Source organism: Tympanuchus pallidicinctus, unplaced genomic scaffold (genome assembly GCF_026119805.1).
Source record: "Tympanuchus pallidicinctus isolate F22 unplaced genomic scaffold, pur_lepc_1.0 scaffold29, whole genome shotgun sequence".
NCBI lineage: Eukaryota > Metazoa > Chordata > Aves > Galliformes > Phasianidae > Tympanuchus > Tympanuchus pallidicinctus.
The window spans coordinates 3,035,316-3,053,786 of record NW_026294746.1 but is presented as its reverse complement, the minus strand read 5'-3'; the positions used below and the strand labels follow the sequence as shown (position 1 = coordinate 3,053,786).

The 18,471-nt window shown below is 49.2% G+C and overlaps 1 protein-coding gene across 4 annotated transcripts in view; it reads left to right on the top strand.

The window, feature by feature from the left end:
• RERE (arginine-glutamic acid dipeptide repeats) overlaps window positions 1-18,471 on the top strand; it is a 168,178-nt gene that overhangs the window by 116,850 nt on the left and 32,857 nt on the right. For all 4 annotated transcript variants that reach the window (XM_052691543.1, XM_052691541.1, XM_052691542.1 and 1 more), the window contains one exon: window positions 13,109-13,189. In XM_052691543.1, coding sequence (XP_052547503.1) covers window positions 13,109-13,189 — 81 coding nt within the window. The remainder of the gene's footprint in view (window positions 1-13,108; window positions 13,190-18,471) is intronic.

The following is an 18,471-nucleotide window of genomic DNA, read 5'->3' as shown; positions in this document are numbered from 1 at the left end:
GGGCGTCTTAAAAATGGAGATGGCTTACACCGCCCGGCGTCCTCCATCATCCTTCCGTGTTCATTTAAAAACGAGAACAAGACACTGGGGGGACTTGAGAGATTGCATTTGTTCTCCCATAGGGCAGAGTGGTTATTTTATAGATGAAGAGGGCCCAAAAAGCTATCCTGGTAGTTTCTTAGCAACGGAGCTGGAGCAGCGCTCGGTGTCCGCACGCGTCAAGCAGGGTCGTGCAGAGGTGTGAGCCCGTGGCTGGGCTGGAACAAAGCGTGCTGCCCAGTGCTGTGGGGCACGCAGTGCCTCTGGTGCTGCCTGCATGCTGTGGGGCTCAGCTTCTGCTTCTCCCCATCAGGGCATGCTCTGGGCTGTCTGCATGCTCTGCACTCATATGCAGACTTCTGCCTGCTGAGAGATCCAGAATCTGCTTCCAATGGAACGTCATCTTACATCCCCTTCTTCTCTAATGGGAAACTGAGGCACAGCATCGGCAGCAAGAGCATCGGGAGGGGGCAGGGAGCCCTTCTGCAGGGCTGTAGGGTTGGAGCTTTCACCACAGCAAGCAGAACCATGGGAGCGATTGCAGGAGTTCATGTTGTAATCGGAGTAGAACTCCACTGCCCCTTTATCAGATGGTTTTTTGGCTTAATTTCTAGAAGATGCCGCATAGCAAAGCTATCTTGCTTACATCTCGCTGACCTGTTTGTTCTCTGCTTTGTACATACACTTAATTCCCAAATTCTGGAATTTATATTTTTGTAATGACGACCCGGAGTTGTTAATAGCATGGTTAACTTTAAGGTTTGGCAATTTTAACAGGATACATTTCAATTTGCTTCCCCTTCTGAATGCTAATTTAAGACGTGGCCTTGGGTTGCTGTCCGGCTCGTCTCCTTGCTGTGCATTTACCCAGCATCTGGGATAGCGTGAGGGTTTTTGTGGCTTCAAAAAGAATTTATTAACTTAAATATATTGTTTAGCTCTCCGTTTTCAGATTTTTTTTCATTCAGCTCTAAGGAGTGTGAATTAAATTCAGTTCAGCTTTTTAACGCTTCGGTGAGGTGGGTTATGGAGGTCTGCTGGCTCACAGGGGGTGGTGACAGTCTGCAGTCCTGCTGCTGATTTCAGTGGCTTTCAGTGGTCCTGTCATGTCAGTGAGTTGGTAGAATTAAGGTGTTAGATGTGAATCTAAGGGATCCTTACCTCGTTAATACCTAACTGCACTTTCCATGGATACGTATTGCTACATTAAGTGCTTTGAGTTTTTCCATGACAGATGTGATGGACACATCCAGCATCTCTGCACACCTTGCCTTTGGCAGAGCTGTGTCACTGAGTGCCTGGAGCTCAGGGCTTGCAGGCAGCTGCAGATCTCTGCTTTGTGCTGAGAGAGCTGTGGGAAGCAGCAATTTGCTGCTCCAAGAATTTGCTTTGAAAATGCACCAAGAAACTCCAAAACCTAAGGAGCAACGCTGTCACCAACATAGCAAGATGACTTCTTTGCTGTTTTTGGTTTTTTTTTTCCCCTCTTGAAACCTTGGCACGCTGTCATAGCCTTGACTTTCCCTGTGAAAAGCTCTCTGGTGCGGTTTGTGTCTGATGCAGCACCTTTTGCTGTTAAGGATGCAGAGGTTTTCATATTTTGCCTTTGTTCTGCAAAGCAAAAAGCACTACAGCTTGGCAGAAGGGCGGGCTGTGCCCTCGTATTTGTCTTACGTGAGTGCAGAATTGGGAAAATGTGTGGTTGCTCCGAATTTAGGAGAGAGGAGGAGATGGATGCAGGCACCTGCTGCGTGCTGCCGCGGGCTCCCACCGCGTTCCTAATGGATTTTAATTGTGAAAGGGGCAACTTGTTAGAGCTGATTGTGCAGTTGGTGGAAGGTGTTAGCTCACAACAAAGTAGGAGACGTAAGTGCTGGCTTAGTCACTTGCAGAGAAAGCTCCTTCCAAAGTGGCACTGGAGGAGCAGCAGAAGCACTGCCCTCTGTGTGGGGGACTGGGTGTCCCTGGGAGCTGTGAGGTGCCCGAGGCTCCCACTGCAGCACAGAAACCAAGCCGTGTGGTTGTGACTTGTGGACTTGAGCGTAGGTAAGGTGATTTTTGAAGCACGCTGCTCTCGCTGAAGTTCTGATTTGGATGTCAGAAAAGACTGATTTTTAACAGCTCTTTTCATTTTTCTAGTAGCTATCCAAAAAAACCCCGGCTGCAAAACTGGAGTAACTCCTCATATGTCGCTGGAATTGCTGCGATCCTGCCTGGCAGCTCAGCTCAGACGTATTTAGTAGGGACCAGTGGCTGTTGCAGCAGAAAATGACAAAATTCTTCATCAAATTGCTATAGTGACATGGTTCTTATTTAAGGAGCTGTGATTACTGTCACAACATGGATGCTCTGTGTGCTTTAGCGCTCAGGACTTATCTTTCCCACACAAGCATAAGCAGTGTGAATGCCAAGATACACCTCATTTGCAAGTTCAGTTTGCATGATAAATTTTATTTTTCTAATCTTCCCTATCAACAGCACTGATTTTTTTTTTTTTTTTAAGTCTTTCAGATGACATAAAAACGCATTTTAATGAAGCAAATTAGATAGCTTTGTCTCCTTTTGCACATAAGCGGGGTGGCCATATTCAATTAGGCTGAAAAATGATCATTTGTTCTATTACAGGCTGTAACAGAGCGCGAGAGAAAACTGTGATCCATCACCAGTTGCTCAGCTTTCTGTTACTTAAATCACTTGCCATTCTGTCAGCAGCTCTGAACCCTCTATGGGAGCCATTATTTTATTTAAGTTTGTGGAGGTGTCACTTGTTTGATAATAGGCTGCTTCTGTAGCAGGCGCGTCGAGACTAAATATTAATCATTTTCTGCATCCATCCAAGATTCCTAATTAGTTAGAAGGGTAACAGCGCCAGTAAAGCTAATGATTATTCTGCCATAAAGAGAATGTGACAGCAAATAAGGAGCTGATCCAGCGGGATGCTGAGCGCCTGCCAGTGCCGGGGGAGCTGCATAGGTTGGAGAGTGGAAATGCCCCCTTGGAAGAATGCTGTCTCCCGTTTCATAGCAGCCAAATACCTTTTAAATGTTTGTATCATCAGCAGAGAGGAGCCTGACCAGGCGGTCCCTGGGCAGCTGGTAAATCAACTGCGCTCCTGCAGCGGTTTGGTGCGGTTGGCTCTGCTCTTCCTTCCTCCTCCATGCGCTGCGTAAAGGCCACGTTTTGCTGGTGAGGGTGCAATCAGAAGCTGCCACTCCATGCTCCTTTTTCAGCCTTGCTTTTGTACTTTCATGAGCTGTGGTTTTGAAGACATTGCGGTGAGGACTCAGTGTGCATCACGCCTGGGTTTGTGGTTTTGCTTCAGCTTGTACTGGCCCCTTGTTATCTCACTTGCTCCCCCCTCCACTTGTCTGCGAGCCACCATCTGTTTCTTCTTCTTTTGTTCCTTTCCTTACTCTTTCCCCTCAGCCCTTATTCATGGTATCCTCTCAGGTTTATATGGCTTTTAGGCCACGTGGAAGGATTGACCAGACGGGGGCTTATGTGTTTTGAAGAACTGAATAAGCATCACATCACATTGCCCCCACCCAGACTGCAGAAAAGTCAAACCCTGAAATCAACCCCTGCATTTGTTACGAACAGCAGAAAGAAAAGGGGGCACCTCCGTTTTATTGGGGTGCAGACTGTTCAAAGGACTCGATCTGTTTGGGAGGCTACTGTCCAGATTTACTCTGGGGAAGTAATTTCAGCATCTCAGCACTGCTTCTCCACCCCCACCCCCCTTCGTGGTTCCTTTGACACCTTTCCCTTTGTTATATGTGTGTTCCTGGTCCTTTGTTTCCAATTCTTTTTTTTGTTCTTTCCTCTTTTATTCATGGATTATTTTTTCGTATTTGGCACCATGTTGTCTCCCCCCCCCCCCCCGCTAGATGTTTTTATTCAGAGGCCCTTACACAAAAGAAAAGGGAACTTATGAATCATCTGCAGCTTTTTTAAGCTACTCTTACACGTTAGTGCCAAGATCACCGTGTGAGCCAACGTCTTCCTCAGTAATTGGATGGCTGTGTAGCAGAAGTGCATCAGTCACTCACTGTGATCTTACATACCTGGGACAAAGATGGGATGGATAATTGAACAGTGCAGGTTGCAGTGCGGGTTCTTGTGTCACAGGAGCTTGCAAGGAACTCAATTCCCAGTGCAAAGGGTTTGTAGTTCTAAAGGGAGGAAGAGAATCAGTCCTGATAATTCAGCTACCAGCGTATAAGCTTTGACAGGAGCATCTTCATGCAGATTGTGGTGCCCAGGCTGCCTGCTGACTGCACCCACACCAGCAGGAGCTGCAAGCTGTGCTGTCTGGTTGGCTGATGGATCTGAGGGCTTGCTGACTTGCTAAATCTGCTGCCTTTCCATGGGGACAGTGCTGTGTCCCCAGGCTCCCCAGAGACTGCTCTTTCTAATAATTTGACTAGCAGAGTTTTCATATAATAGAGGTTTCAGGGATGGTTGAAGAACACGGGTTCAAAAATGAGTGGTGAGCTTGGACTTTGACGCATCAAAGTGACTGAAGAGCTACATGAAATTTGGGTTGTTCTGAATGTGCTCGTTCTGGTTGCAGGTTTTGTGATAGCGTACCGTCCGAAGTGGGCATGGAAATGACTGAATTTTCACTTCTCAAAATACAAACTTAGCAAATTCTTGAAACGTCAATCCCATTTTTGTTGTGAGCAGGGCAGAGGGATGCAGAACTGCTGTTCAGGATGGAGTTTGTTTTCTGCTCAATACAGGAAATGCTCTCGCTGTATCTCCTAGCTTGGAATTGGACTTTTGTCGTGGCTGGTATTTCTTACAGCCAGCTGTGCTGCCTCAGGTAGCTCTGCAGTGAGCAGCAGTTGTATCCTGAGACGTCTGGGAGGTTGGCAGGGGTCTGTCTTGGTGCTTGGACTCAGATGTGGGCGCCGTAACAGTGAGCAGCCCCGCTGTTTAATTATTGACTTGGTCCAGTCATCTGCAGAAATATTTGCCTCTCTATATGGGTAATTTCCTTGGGGATTCTTGCCACCATTTTGTCTCATTATTCGTGGATCTGTTTGTTGCTCTAAAGCATGGGAGCTCTTGAAATGGTTTTGTTCATTTCCTCCTGTCATTTGCGGAAAGTCGCTGTTTGACAGCAGAAATGCAGCCTCCAGAATAATTGACAATAAGGCTCGAAATCCCAGAGGAGCAATATTTCCACAAGAGGGAACTTCCACTAGAAACAGCGTGATGGGATCTTGACAGGATCATACAGCACATTGCAGGTAGTCTGAGCGCAGCTTTTTGTGCACGGCGTCACTGACTGTGCAGGAGGACAGCAATGCCTCTGGGGAAGAGGGAAGGCAATGGAAATACTTGGATGTTTAAGTCACGCTTACTTCGTGTTAAGCCCCGGGTTGGCTGTTGGCTTTGCGGCCTGGTGCCCACCCATGCTAGTGCCTGGAGTTGGTGTTGGAGATTTAATGGAGATCTGCTTTGTGTGAGCAGACAGAGGTGTTTCCTCCAGTGTGATCAAGATTTGGAGAAGGGGAGGAAGAAGGCTGATGCTCCAAAGTGATGCACGAGGAGCGCAGCCGGGTTTTGGCTCACGTTGCACGTGCTGTTAGATGTGTTGTTTGGATCTGTGCTGCTGGATTCCGTCTTCCAACCTGTTTCATCACGCTCAAAACAAATTACCATTGGGACTGTTATTGTTATATTTTTATATTTGTTAAGAAAGTGCATTTTCACCATTTCTGGGTTAGTCTTTAAGTTCTGCATTAGTTTTTAAGAAACAAAAAAACCAACCCTTTTTTATAGAAGCTTGCTGGTTAAGTGCTGACTTTCTGCTACCTATCTATATGGAGAGATCCTCTCAGATGCCCAGTAGGAAAGGAGGCATGTCCTTGGGAAGCAGCACTGTCCCACTCTTTTTAAACTCTGTTTATTTATGTGATGTACAAGAAGGCTTTGTTGTGTGACAACTTTGTAACAGCAGCTTAAAATAATCAGAGGGGACTCAGTGTGCAGGAAATGGTATCTGAGGTATAATCAGAAGCTTGCCGTTGTCTTCTGGCAGCAGCAAATGGTTTTGTTTGCTTGGGTCACAAAAAAATATGGGACGTTCTCTTGAACTCTGAAAACGTCACTTTAGCAATATGTATACATGTATGAAAACACACTCAAATCTTTTCGGCTGCGTTTGCAGCAGTGAGAAAACATTGGTGTTTGGGACCAGGAATGTCAGGAGCCGTGTCACAGCCGGCCCTTTCTGTGCCAATCCCAAGTTTGGGGGTTTTTCAAGGTTTCTGCCCCCCGGGAGGACGGGGCTGTGGCTCTGGGTGAGCCACGGATGTGAGGTCGAGATTGCTTCCTGAGGATGAGGGCAGAGCCAGCGGCTGGGGAAGCTCTGCGGCCTGCAGGAGGTGGGCCCTGCTGTCTGGCACGGCTCCTTACTGACGTGGGCAAGCTGGCGTGCCCAGTTTTGTGCCGTGGGAGTGATTACACTCAGCAGCACGAGGGAATGGAGGGAATGCCTGCACGCATTACACGTCGCTTCTGCTCTGCAGGGCCGGGCTTGAGCTGGCGGCCCTCAGCCTGTGCTCTGGGTGCTGGCCTGAGTGTGGGGGGTGCGAAGGGAGCAAATCAGGCTGTTTGTCGGGCAGCTTTCCTGGAACCCGGGAAAGCACAGTCAGGTTTTTCTGTTTCTGCTGCCGCGTTCGTGCCCCACGTCAGCATGACGTGCGCTGCAGGCCGCCCTCAGGTTGGCTTTCTCGGCGCGCTGCAGACTCGATCTCATTTACCAGATCACGCTGTGTGAGCGCGGCCTCCCCGCAGCTCCCCAGCAATTAGCGAGCAGGCGGGAGCCGCGTGTTCCTCACAGCAGCCCTTTGGCTCCCATTGCGTGGCAGCACTGTGGCAGCTCTGGCCCTGCCATGCCACGCAGCTGTGTGCGGTGCGGCCGTGGCCTGGCAGCCCCTGGTGTTGGGGTGTGCGATGTGACAGCCAGCGCTGGCTGTCAGCAGGACCACAGGGAGAGCAAGAATGAATGCTCGTTGTTTACGTGTAACTGATTTCTTTTTTACGGTCTGTTTTCTTTCTCATCTCCTCACAGAAGCAGGTACAATACTTGCAAGAGAAGAAAAGCCTTGCCGGCAGCTTGGGGGCAATTGTAGATCTGCACTCTAGCAATAGCTGTCACAGTGTGGCTGGTAAAACAGCAAGGGATGGCGGTGGGGTCAGCAGCACCCTGACAGCCCGGATCTCACAAGGAATGGTTGGATCCTGCTCAGGGAAAGCTTCAGTCACCTCCCAGGGTGTGCTGCCTTTGTTATAGGGTTTGGCATTGGTCTTTGATGTGAAGCAGAGAGGGGAAAAGGACAAGCTGGGCAGAACTGGTGTTTGGGCTGCAGTTCGCACCCTGCTCGGTTTTGTTTCTCTCACCCCTTAAAACATCACTTCTGGGAAAATAAAGAGCAAATGTGGGGGACCTTCAGGTGAGCAGTGAAGCTGTGCTGTGCTGCCTGCAGGATGGACTTATCTGCAGGCCCAGCGTGGGGGGGCTGGCACCTCCAGGGCAGCAATTCCACATCTCTGTAAGGAGGAGAGACGGGATGATGAATCCTCTCTGACCTCCAGAACGGCTGCACAAATACTTTATTGAGAATTCTAAGTAAATGCGTTTGTAACTAGTAATCCTGCTCCGCATGCAGTCTCATTTAGCCAACTGTGTATGCAAATGTGCTATTAATGTGTTTGCATCCAGTATAAATATACAAATCTAATCTGTTTATATATGTAATTTACACACAGCTGTGCTCACGCTCACTTAATACCAATATTTTCAGCAAGAGAGAGGTATCATGGGAGACCTATTGTTCAAAACAAAAGCTACCAGAGCAGCACCATGGCAGGGGGATCATTATCATCTCAGGATCTTTTGGCAGTCCCTTGAGGGGCTCTGCTTAATGACTTTCTGTCTGTGTACGGCGGGGATGTGTGGAACGGGCTCTGGTGGCTGCTGGGTGCCTCTGCACCTTCATGGTGCCCCTGTGCTGAGTGCCTCACGTTCAGGTGGGTCCAAGTGGGAGGGCAGCTAATTGCTCAGCGCCTTAAAGCCTTTCCACTGATGTATTTCTTGCATGTTCCTGCTTATAAAGGACTGGGGGTTCTTCTGGCCTAGGGGGTGTCTGATTTTTATGATGTCTCTATGGCCAGCAAGGCGTGCTCAGAGGTGACATGAAAACCCAGTGAGAACATCAGTGCCTCTCTAGGTTGCTATTAATGAGCACCGTCAGTGTGTTGAGTTTTCTGTAAAATCAAGTAAATTGACTTAGTAAAAAAGAGCTTTTATTTTCAAAAAATTATAAAAACTTAAAGGACACTTTTTTTTTTTTTTTTTTTTTTCAAGACAATATAATTGTTGTAATAAATTGACAAGAAAAATAAGCGAGCCACTATGTAACAGGAGTGAATTTGGTCTTAGTACGAACTAAAGTCACAATCTGCTCAGTGAGTAAAATAATCAGGATGCCAAGGATGTTACAAAAACCAATATGCACACATGCTTTTATATCGCTGTCCTCTTCTGCTGCTTTACAAGGTGATCACCTGCACGTGGCCCATGGGATGGAGCAGTCTCACCCCAGCCTGAGAGCCCCTGGGTGCTGTAGGCTGAAGGCAGATCTTCCCCCAGAGATCTGAGCTGCCTCTGCTGGCCGGTGTGAGATGTGTGCACGTCCCTGAGGCGGTGCCACAGCCAGGGGAATTGCAGAGGTGCTTGGGGAAGTGTCGTGGAGTCTTTGCATTAAACAAGTTTGCCAGCTGGGTGATTTCTGCAAGCTTGCTGTGAACTGATGTAATCAACAGCAGCACGAGTATCTGATGCTAAGGGTAAAACTGCTGGCTACTTCAAAATTAAATTAAAAAAAAACATGAAGCAGAGTTACGGTAGTGACAGGAAACAATAAAACAAAGGAAGTTCAGATGAGGTTGAAGCATATCCTGTTCTCCCAGCAGCGGGGCGTATTAAAGGAACACAGCAGGCCTGAATATAGGTTTTCCTTGACAGTCCTTTCCCAGTGGGCTGATTTCACAGGGTTTGAGGTGAGCTTTGCGGGGTCACAGTCCTCACTCTGTACTCTGTATAACCCAGAATATCCCATGACCTCGGGATACTGATCCTCCCCCAGTGCCAGGCTGCTTGCCCACTGCTCCTGCCTGCTTCTGAGTGCACAGAGCTCCTCGGAGGGGAGAGCACCACTGACATGAGCATCACTTTCTGCTATAGCCAAGTTAATGTGGTGGGGAAAAAAAATGAATAACACAAGTTATTTTGTAAGAGAGCTGGCATCTTCAGGCTGAACTGCCTTCCTTGTCTCGTGGATCTTACGGAAGCTCGGGGGTACTTTTGTTCCTAGAGGACAGCATGTATCATTTAACCTTATCAGCAAATGTCTTTATTTGTGCTGCACACACATAAGCGAAATATAATGTTAAAACCCAGCCAAGCTTTTAATAAAATGTACTCTGCGTGCTGAAATGCAGCCAGCGTGCGATGTCTGCATGCTAAAAATTGTTTGGGGCCATCTATAAACGTGCTGCACGTTTTGAGTTTTGCGGATGAGACCAAATCTCATTTTCTTTTCAGAACTGCCATAATTTCTCATCCTGGGAAATTTAGGAAATAAAGATGCTTTTTACACATTTAGTGTTTATTTGCTGTTAACTATTAAAGCCCTGTAAATCTTCTTACTGCGTTTGCCGTAAAACTTAATAAGGTGCATTAAATGTGGGAGATGGTGACAACTTCAGCTGCTGTCTGCCTTGCAAATCTTAGGCCCTTCAGAGCGTGCTCTGCACCTATTGCTTCCACTGTCATAAAACAACAGTGCTGCTTTCCATTCTAACTTCCCTTTTTATAAACTCGTGATTTAAGGAAAGGTTTGGGAGAAGAACTTGTTGTTCTTGGATGTGGTCTAAAGATGGGATGTTTTTATTTTTATTTTTTTTTGAAAAAATGAAAGAAATCCGTATTTGTTGGATTAAGGAGGGACAGCACAAGCTCTGTTTGTGTGTCTGCAAATGTGTGGCATTACAACATGTTTTTCATTAATTAACCAGGTGGGAGTCGTGGGAAGGGAATGAAATAACACATGGAGCCTCTTAGGGAGAATTTATTTGATCTAAACCCAACTGAAGCATTACCTCGGAAGAGGCATAAGTAGCACTTAGGAATTCACAGTTTTATCTCCTGTCCTCCCCATCTGAAGCCCGTGAGGTTTCTGCTTGAAGTTCTTAAATTGATTAAGCGGGTTATTTTGCACTAGGCGTTGTTCTCGTGTGCTTCTGGACTTCAGATTTCTGCAGCAAACAAGAAAACCAAAGCGGGAGCCCCGGTTCCCAGCTAAACCCGGGGTGCTGCATTTCAGCACGCAGCAGCACATTTTTCCTGCCAGGCTGTAATCTCTTGATAATGGAAACCCTGACGCATAACCTTAACTGCAGCTTTGCAGTGGCATTATCATCACATTGATAAACATGCCATCTGAGCTCTGTTAGGCAGAACATAATGGCTTTGTGTATCTTGTCATGATATTTGTTTCTTGGGATAAAATATGGGACCTGCACGGAGCACATATGCAAACATTAGCATACTTGTTCCTTGTTCTTCCCCGGTTATTTATAGCTCCCTGTTTACACATTGGAGCAGGATACTGTAGAATCTAATAAATTTTGCTGGGGCCACCGAAATTATAAAATGGCAGGAGGAGAGCTTGTGTTCTGGCTGGTCAATAGCCATGGTAACCACTCCATAAACATCTCTGTGGGCTGTCAGTATTGACTGGCCCAGCGAGCCATGGGATTTCCTAATGCTGCTTCACAGCAATAATTATCCACAGCATTTTTGTCAGCTGCGTTACGGATGGCCTTCGGCCACAGCACAAACAGTAAAGCTGACAGCGTTCTGTCATAAGCAATGTTGTCAAGTAACACTGAAGTGGTCGCGTTGAAATGCTTCTCTTCATTTTTCAAAGTACACAATTTGGATTTTCATACAGTTGTCCTTTAGAGCCCCTTCTGTTTGACCAGAGCTTCCCCTCCTGTGCAGCTGTAAGGCCCGTGGTTCTACAGGGCAGTGCTGGTGTTGCCAGGTGCCTTCTGCCAGCGCACGAGATGCAGATGTGCCATTTGTTGCACATCACTTGTGCAGGGAGGAGAAAATCTCAGCTGCCAGGCAGCCTGTTTGATGGCACACGGGAGAGCCACAGGTCACTGATGTGGTAACGATTTGTTTCTTCAATATTTAAAAGCACTTTGGAGCACGCTCTGTTGTGCCTGACCTGGAGAAAAGCAGTTCCTGCTGCAGGCGTGGGGAGAACTGAACACCGTGCCTGAATTAATGGAGGACTGGAACAGGAAGGAGAACTTGGAGAATACAATAAACTCCTTCTTAAAAAGGCAGTAACAATGGCCAGGCCTTGCTAAGTTGTAGATTTTCTATTGAAGTTGATGGAGCTGCTGCTTGTGCGTGGTTGTTAAGATGCGGTGAGCCACAGACAGGGATCCCATTGCTGTTTTGGCATGTGGGAAAGGCAGGAGGGGGCTCCTTAGCTTTGCCTGGAGCTGCTGCCATCTTTGCTGGCCAGGAAGCACGGAGCAGAAGAGGTACAGCCACGGAGTGACCTCCCCCTCAGTGCCCTGGAAGCTCCAGGCTTTTCACATGCTAAATGCCCAGAGGTACGGAGCACTGGCTGCTGCACGGTGCTCCTCCGTTGCTCTGCGGCTCCCTGCCTGTGCTGGGCTGCTTCCTTGCTGCCAGTCTTTGCTCCTGCAGCCTTCATGCACATCCAGCTGGTGGCTGTGAGCAGAGGCTGGCAGGGCTGGAAGCTCCCAGCACACACGTGCCCCAGGCGTGTTCCTGGCTCACCCTGCAGCCCTACTGGTTTGGAGGGTCAGGGTTAGGCGAGGACAGAGCCCTGTGGGAGCAGATCGGCAGAATGATAAGGGGTGAGGTGGCAGTGCTGGGAGCTCACGAGGGCCCTGTTCGCTCGTGTTGCCCTCACGCACCGCGGCACTGCCTGTGTGCACAGAGATGTGGTGCAACGTGCACTAAGCCGACCTAAGAGCCGCGTTTCTGCTTCGGGCATTACCCGTTCCCTGGCACGTTGGGCCCGGGCCGCTTACCGGCATCCCTTTGTAGGCAGAAGTTGGTACGTGCCAGCGTGTGCACTGCTGTTAGGGCAAGGGCACGCCGAGCTCCGGCCCTTCAGGACAGGGACACGCGGTGCTGAGTTTTAATCTCGCGGTTGCGCTCCGGCGTGGCCAGATGTGGATCGTCAGGGTCCCTTCCACCCCCGGCCCTTCTGCCATGCCGCACACCGTCGGGGCGCGGCCAGCCGACCCCGGCCCGGCTCGGGGCTCCTCGGGCGGAGGCGGCGCAGCCCCGGTCCGAACACGGCCGTCGCTTCCCAGCTCCGCGGGGCCGGGGGGGCCGGGCCGATCCAGGCCGCCTTTTGCGGCGCACCCGCCCAGCCCCGCCGCGATCACATGCTGGGCGCCCGCGGCCGCCTCCCGCCCGGCCCGGCCCTCCGCTCCGCCGCCGCCCGCCATCGCCGCGCTCCCCCTCCCCGCGCCGCCGGATCCCCCTCCTCCCCCTCCTCCTCCTCCGGCCCCGGGGCTGCGCTCGGGGGGCTCCTCGGGAGCCGCGGGTTGTGCCGGTGGGGCTGCCGGGGCTGCCGGCCGTCGCGCCGCGGGCTCGGATCACTTTTCTCCCCGGGAAATCGCCGCCGCGCATTCGCCGTTCGCCGCTTCTGCCGAGTTGGGAAGCGGCTCGGGGCCGCGCGGAGCTCCGCCGGGTTCGGCTCGGCTCGGCGCTGGCTGCGGCACCGACTGCGCTCAGAGCCGTCGGAGATCGGACGCCGAAGGGAATCCGATGTGATTTCGGCCGTGTCTGCGCGGAGCCGTCCCTCCCCGCCTGCGTACGTGTGCGCTTCTCTCGCTCTCGCTCTCTCTCGCCCGGTGCCCGGGCTGCCGTGCCGCTCCGGGAGCGCTCTGCCTTCCCCTGCTGACGTGCCCTTTTTGTTATCTTTTATCGCAGAAACGGTTCATTAAGGGGCTGAGGCAGTACGGCAAGAACTTCTTCAGGATCCGAAAGGAGTTGCTTCCGAATAAGGAGACCGTGAGTACACCCAGACTTTGTGTCATTCGCCTTTCTGCTGTTCGGTGCTCGCTCTTACAGAGCCGTTCCCTTCCCACCCCGATTGAATTCTGCTGGCCCTGAGGGAAGAGGAGCGCGCAGCTGTGGGAAGGTGGCGGTGATTTTTGGGGCTGTTTGTGGGGTTTCGGTGTGTGAAAGGCGTTACGTAAAGGAGTCGGTGCCGGACGGAGTCGTTCAGGCAGCGCGGAGTGTATTTCTGGAGAGCAAATCTAATTTTAAATTCTGACATTATGAGGGGATAATACGTTTATGTCGCCGAGTCGGGCTCAAATGGCAGCGGGTAATTAAAGCAAGCCTAAACCAAAACAGAATCTAATTGAATCTGGAAGAATGAGGTATGTGCTGCTGCTCCCCGACCTGCGCGCTCCGTGCTCGCGTTTAACTCTTCGTCTCCTGCAGCGTGCGGGCAGCGAATGTGGAACTTCAGCTGCAGAAACTGCTCTGTGCCTCCAACTTCACGCAGCTCCACGGCTGCCCGGCTCTGCTGCAAACCCCGGGGTGGGCAGGGAGCAGGGTGAGGTTTCTTTGGGGGCAGAGGGAGGCTTTGGGAAGCCTGGGGAATGCAGTTTGCTTCCCACGAGTGCTGCTCGCCCGGCGTCTCTAGAAGCTTCGGTTTCAGTGCTGCAGGTGTCATTTAGCTGCCAGGAGGGTTTGGGAGAGCAGTGCTCGCGTTTGTTCTGAATTCAGATAGCGGTGGGAAAAAAAGCAGGGCAGAGCGACTGTATTTTAGCAGTGTCAGTGCATTTACGTTAGCGATGCCGTTTATTTAGAGCGCGATGGAGGTGAGGATGTTCAGACTGTTCTTTGTGTTTTTCGTTGTGGGTTTTTTTTTTTGTGGAAGCTGGAGGTTCGGTAGGAAAGAGCAAAGAGCATCCCCGTGAAAATATTTGTACGGCTCTGACAGACCATAGGATGTGTCGGTTCTCTCCTTGTGACGTGGTGCTGTGATATCACAGCCGTGCGTCAGTAAATGGTTAACGAGAGCGGTGAATCAGATGGAAGGGGAGGGGGCAGTGGTTCCTGGGGTGCCTGGGTCGGTCTCTGATTACACTGAGAGCGATAGGAAAACCTAATTGCCAAACAAGTGTGGGTAGACTCAGCTTTGGTATTTGGTCGGGGTTGGGGCGGGAAGGCCTGGTTTGGGGAGGGGGACAGTTGAAATAGAATGCTTCTTAGCAGCGCACCTTCGGCTTCAGCGCTCCTTTCCTCTTTGCAGCAGTACTTAAGCATGTATTTAGGACAGATCAATATGTACTTCTGAAGGTATTCTTGCTGATGGTAAAGTTACTGACGGTCCTGAGTGCTCTTTTAAAGTTTGAATGAGAACTGTGAAATACGGTTTTAAATATAACATGCCTTTTTGTAGTGGGGAAAAGGCGCCTGCAGGAGAAGACTAAAGCTGAGAGCTGGGGGCACGTGCCTGACCCTGCTTCTGCTGCGTGGTTTCTGCTGCTTGCACTTGGATATCAGGCCTAAGGCTCTGCAAAAGGTTTGCAAGCGGTGTGAAATGTGATCCAGGCTGTTATTGCTCAAGTGTTAGATTTTTGTTTCATTAAGCCTCCATTTTTAGCTCAGGGAAGACTAAATATTAACTCGGAGCAACTGGGCGCCGTGTGCTGGTGGCTCGGAGCAGGCTGCTGTAGCCCCTGGTGTAACTGATCTACAAGTAACCTTTGACCAGCAGCAGATTGTTTAATCTCTGTTTCCTATTTTTGCCTACAGGTCCCTTTCTGCGCTCTTTTAATTCCCGCTTCATTTTTTTCCCCCCCAAAACAAAACTTGCAGCACTTTTTCTATCACAAGATGCCCAGAATAAAGGCAGCAGTAAATAATACCTGACTATTCAGCTTTGCTTTTCCTCGTTATGTGGAATATTGCAAATTACAAGGTTGTAGAATTAATTTCTCTGCACTTTTTTTCATCCCCAGAATAATTTCAGATACTTGGCTTGTCATTCTTCTGTTGCAGCACAAAGCAACCCCTTAGCAATTCCAGAAATGCTGCAAAGAAGGCCTCCTTTTCCTGCTTAGCCACCATATTAACATGAGGTAAATCCGTGAAGTCATTTATACGCTCACAGGAGAGCTACAGCAACTCCTCAGTCCTGCAGAAGCTGCTTGAAAATGAGACAGGGACATTCTTGAAGTGACTTGCCCTAAATGGAAACCAGGTTATGGGTCAGCACAGCCTGCACGCTTCTCATTTGTTAGCCTCCACCTAACTAGAGCCTGCAGTCTGCAGGGAGGGCAGGCAGGGATTCTCCCTCTCTGGAAAACCCATTGAAAATAAAGTTTCCTTATTTTCATGCTTTTCCCCAGTGCTTTCCTTTTAATGCTGGAAGAACTCCTCCTAATGCCTCCTTAAGCCTGGCGCTCAGACTGTTGCATTAGCAGAAGACAGAAATACAAAATTATACAAAATTATACAGGAGCTAGGCCTGCCATGTATTAAAACAAGTCAATGTTACCATAAAGGAAGTCTGAGGATTAGCGTGACGGTGTTCCTTTCATAATACCAGGAGGTACACAGCAGCTGTGGTGAGCAATGAGAATTAGGCCACGCTGTACACGTCCTCACAAACAGTGATGTCCTATTTGAGTTACACCTGTGCTTTTTTTCTCTCTGCAGTCAACATGTTAAGAACCCTGTGTTTCTCACGTGTATTTTAACTAACTTAACACGTTTTTCCGGTATTTTTAAGCACAGTTAATTCTAAGTGAATAGCCAGCAAGAAAAGATCTTCATGAAAAAAAAAAACAACCCACCAACTGTGTATTAAGGCAGTATTTTTGATGAGGTCTTCGCCAGCCCAGTTTATTTCAAAGCAGTTATGTGGAAGGGAGGTTCCCAGTGGGCATGGGGGTAAACAGCTGTAGCATTCTTTCTTTTCAAGCTTTTATGAGCAAGAGACACAGGAACTAAAGCAGCTCTTATCTGAGCGTGCCCCCTGCTGAAACAGGAGTGCTGAAGTTGATGAAGGAAAGCGGATGGCTTTGAGGCTGCATCAGTGTTAAGTGGGGATGTAGGGGAGAAAAGGGGCTTAAATGCAGCATCTGAAACTTGCTGGGTTTCCACTGAGCTCTGACCTCGTGTCTCCATCCTTCCCCGTGTTCCCAGATAGTTTGCTCTGGTTGTGGCCCCAGTTGAATGGCACTGCTGGGGACGTAGCCTGCTCTCTTAGCAGCCCTCCTGATTGTTCCACATGGTATGCCAGGAACTTGTGGAGACGTCGTTGTGACGCGACCGGTCTTCATTAATAACTTCCATCTAGATTCCTGTGTTGTGAGATGCAAGCTAAACAGCTAGCAGCAAGGTTTCGTAATCATCCCCGTTGGCTTTGTGTATGCTTTTTCTTCCTGTTTTGGGTTAATTTGCTAAAACGTGGTGGTAGGGGATTCTCAAAGCGTTAACAGTTCTCCGCTCTGAATTCTTCAGGTGATTACAGTGAATTTGAGCACCTCAGAAGGACCAGCACCGATAGGCCTTTGCTAAGTGGGCTTACAGGCCTGCAAGGTTGGGACTTGACTTTTTGTGTTCTTGTAAATAGCTTAACTCCGTGCCAGTGACGTGCACAAGGTAAGCAGAAGCTGGGTGCAGTGGGAGGAGGAGGCTGAGTCACACTGTTGGCTCGCTCATGGTCAGGGCTGGCTCCTGCTCCCGTCCCAGGCCTGTCCCCCCATGCAGGGCTGTAGGCTCCTGGGGTCGGTGTCACAGGGTGCCTGAGCTGTTGGAGGCCACAGTCCCAAAAGAAAGGATCTGACTGTTCTCTCTTTTTGAGTTCTGTAGTCCCATTTGGGGTCGATGTGTCTCTGACCAGCAGAGGTCAAACTCCTTAGCCCCTAGAAATGGAGAGGGGCGTATGTGTGTGTCCCTTCAAGCAGCTCTGTGTAAATTTCAGGCTAGTAATGTGTGTCAGTAGGTGGCTGTCACAATTGCTGCAGTTGAATAGGGCTCAGGAAACACTAACTTTTCATGGGAATGGGCCCAAGTACTTCTAACCTTTTTTTTTTTCTAGCCTGTTTTTCAAACCAGGGATGGCACCTCCTCGAATGCCTAGATGTTCTCTGATGGCTCCTCCTGCACTCACTCATTGGTGATGATTTCTGGTATATAGGGCTGTGCACGTGGGTCTCCTTGTCTGCTTGTCTCTTCTGGGCAGGCTGAAGCCCTGGGTGAGCCTGGTGGCAGATCTGAGAGGAGAACAGGGAGCCCTTGTGTGGACACACTGACTTGGGTCTCTGTCGAGCACATTGGCATCTTTGGGGCACGTGAGTTTTGGTCACGTCCTTAGCAGGAGGCAGCAGCAGATCAGAAAGTTGCACCTCTGGCTGGGTGTTGGGCATTTAGCCTCGAGTGTTGGGGAAAATAGTGACTATCAACTGCTTTCCTTAGATCAAAATACCTGCATTGTGCTGTGTTCTGTATGCAAGGACTAAATGCACATCAATTTATTCTTTAGGAGGAGCATTCCCTGTTACAGTAGTAAAATCCCTCTGTCAAAATTAAATGCAATTGGGATTTATTTCTGAGACTAAATAAGCTGTCCTCTGTTAGTGTTAGGAGGCATCGTGAGCGCTGTGAGCTTTCAGCATAAACTTCTGTTTAATTTTAGATTGGGGTTTAGATAAACAGTTTTATTCTTGCCTCATTAATGCTTAATCTTGTGTTACATAATCCACAATATTGGCTTCCTGAGTGGCTCTCCAGTGCAGTGCAAGCGTGTGGGGCTTGCAGGGTGCACGTGCTCCTGGCAGCACAGTGCCCTGCAAAGTGCTGGGGGCAAACACATGGCAGAGATGCTTTTCTCCTTTGATAGTGGGATAATTAGGTGAAATCCCTGAGCACAAAGTGATCAGTTAGTCCTACACTGGCTTCTTAGTGTTTACTCTTCATGATATAACTTACCAGCAGCTGAATTTAATGGTGTCTGTAGCATGGGCGTTATCACCGTTCTCCTTTCCCAGAGGAAATATTTCCTGTTTGATGGTACATTCCCCAAACGATGGGATGTTAATACACTGCCTGATCCAGGCGTATTATTTTCTGACTTTTCCTTGCTGCAGAAGCGTTCAGAAAGGGACGAGCTGTGTAAGCCTTTTCTGCTTGAAAGCTGAACCTTTTTCCTTAATAACTTGCTTTCGCCTCAGCACGGGCAGAGCTGAAATTTTCCATTAGAGTTTGAAGTGACTGCCAACATAAACAGCCACCAATCCTTTTCATTCCTGCTCTGCTCACTGCTGCTG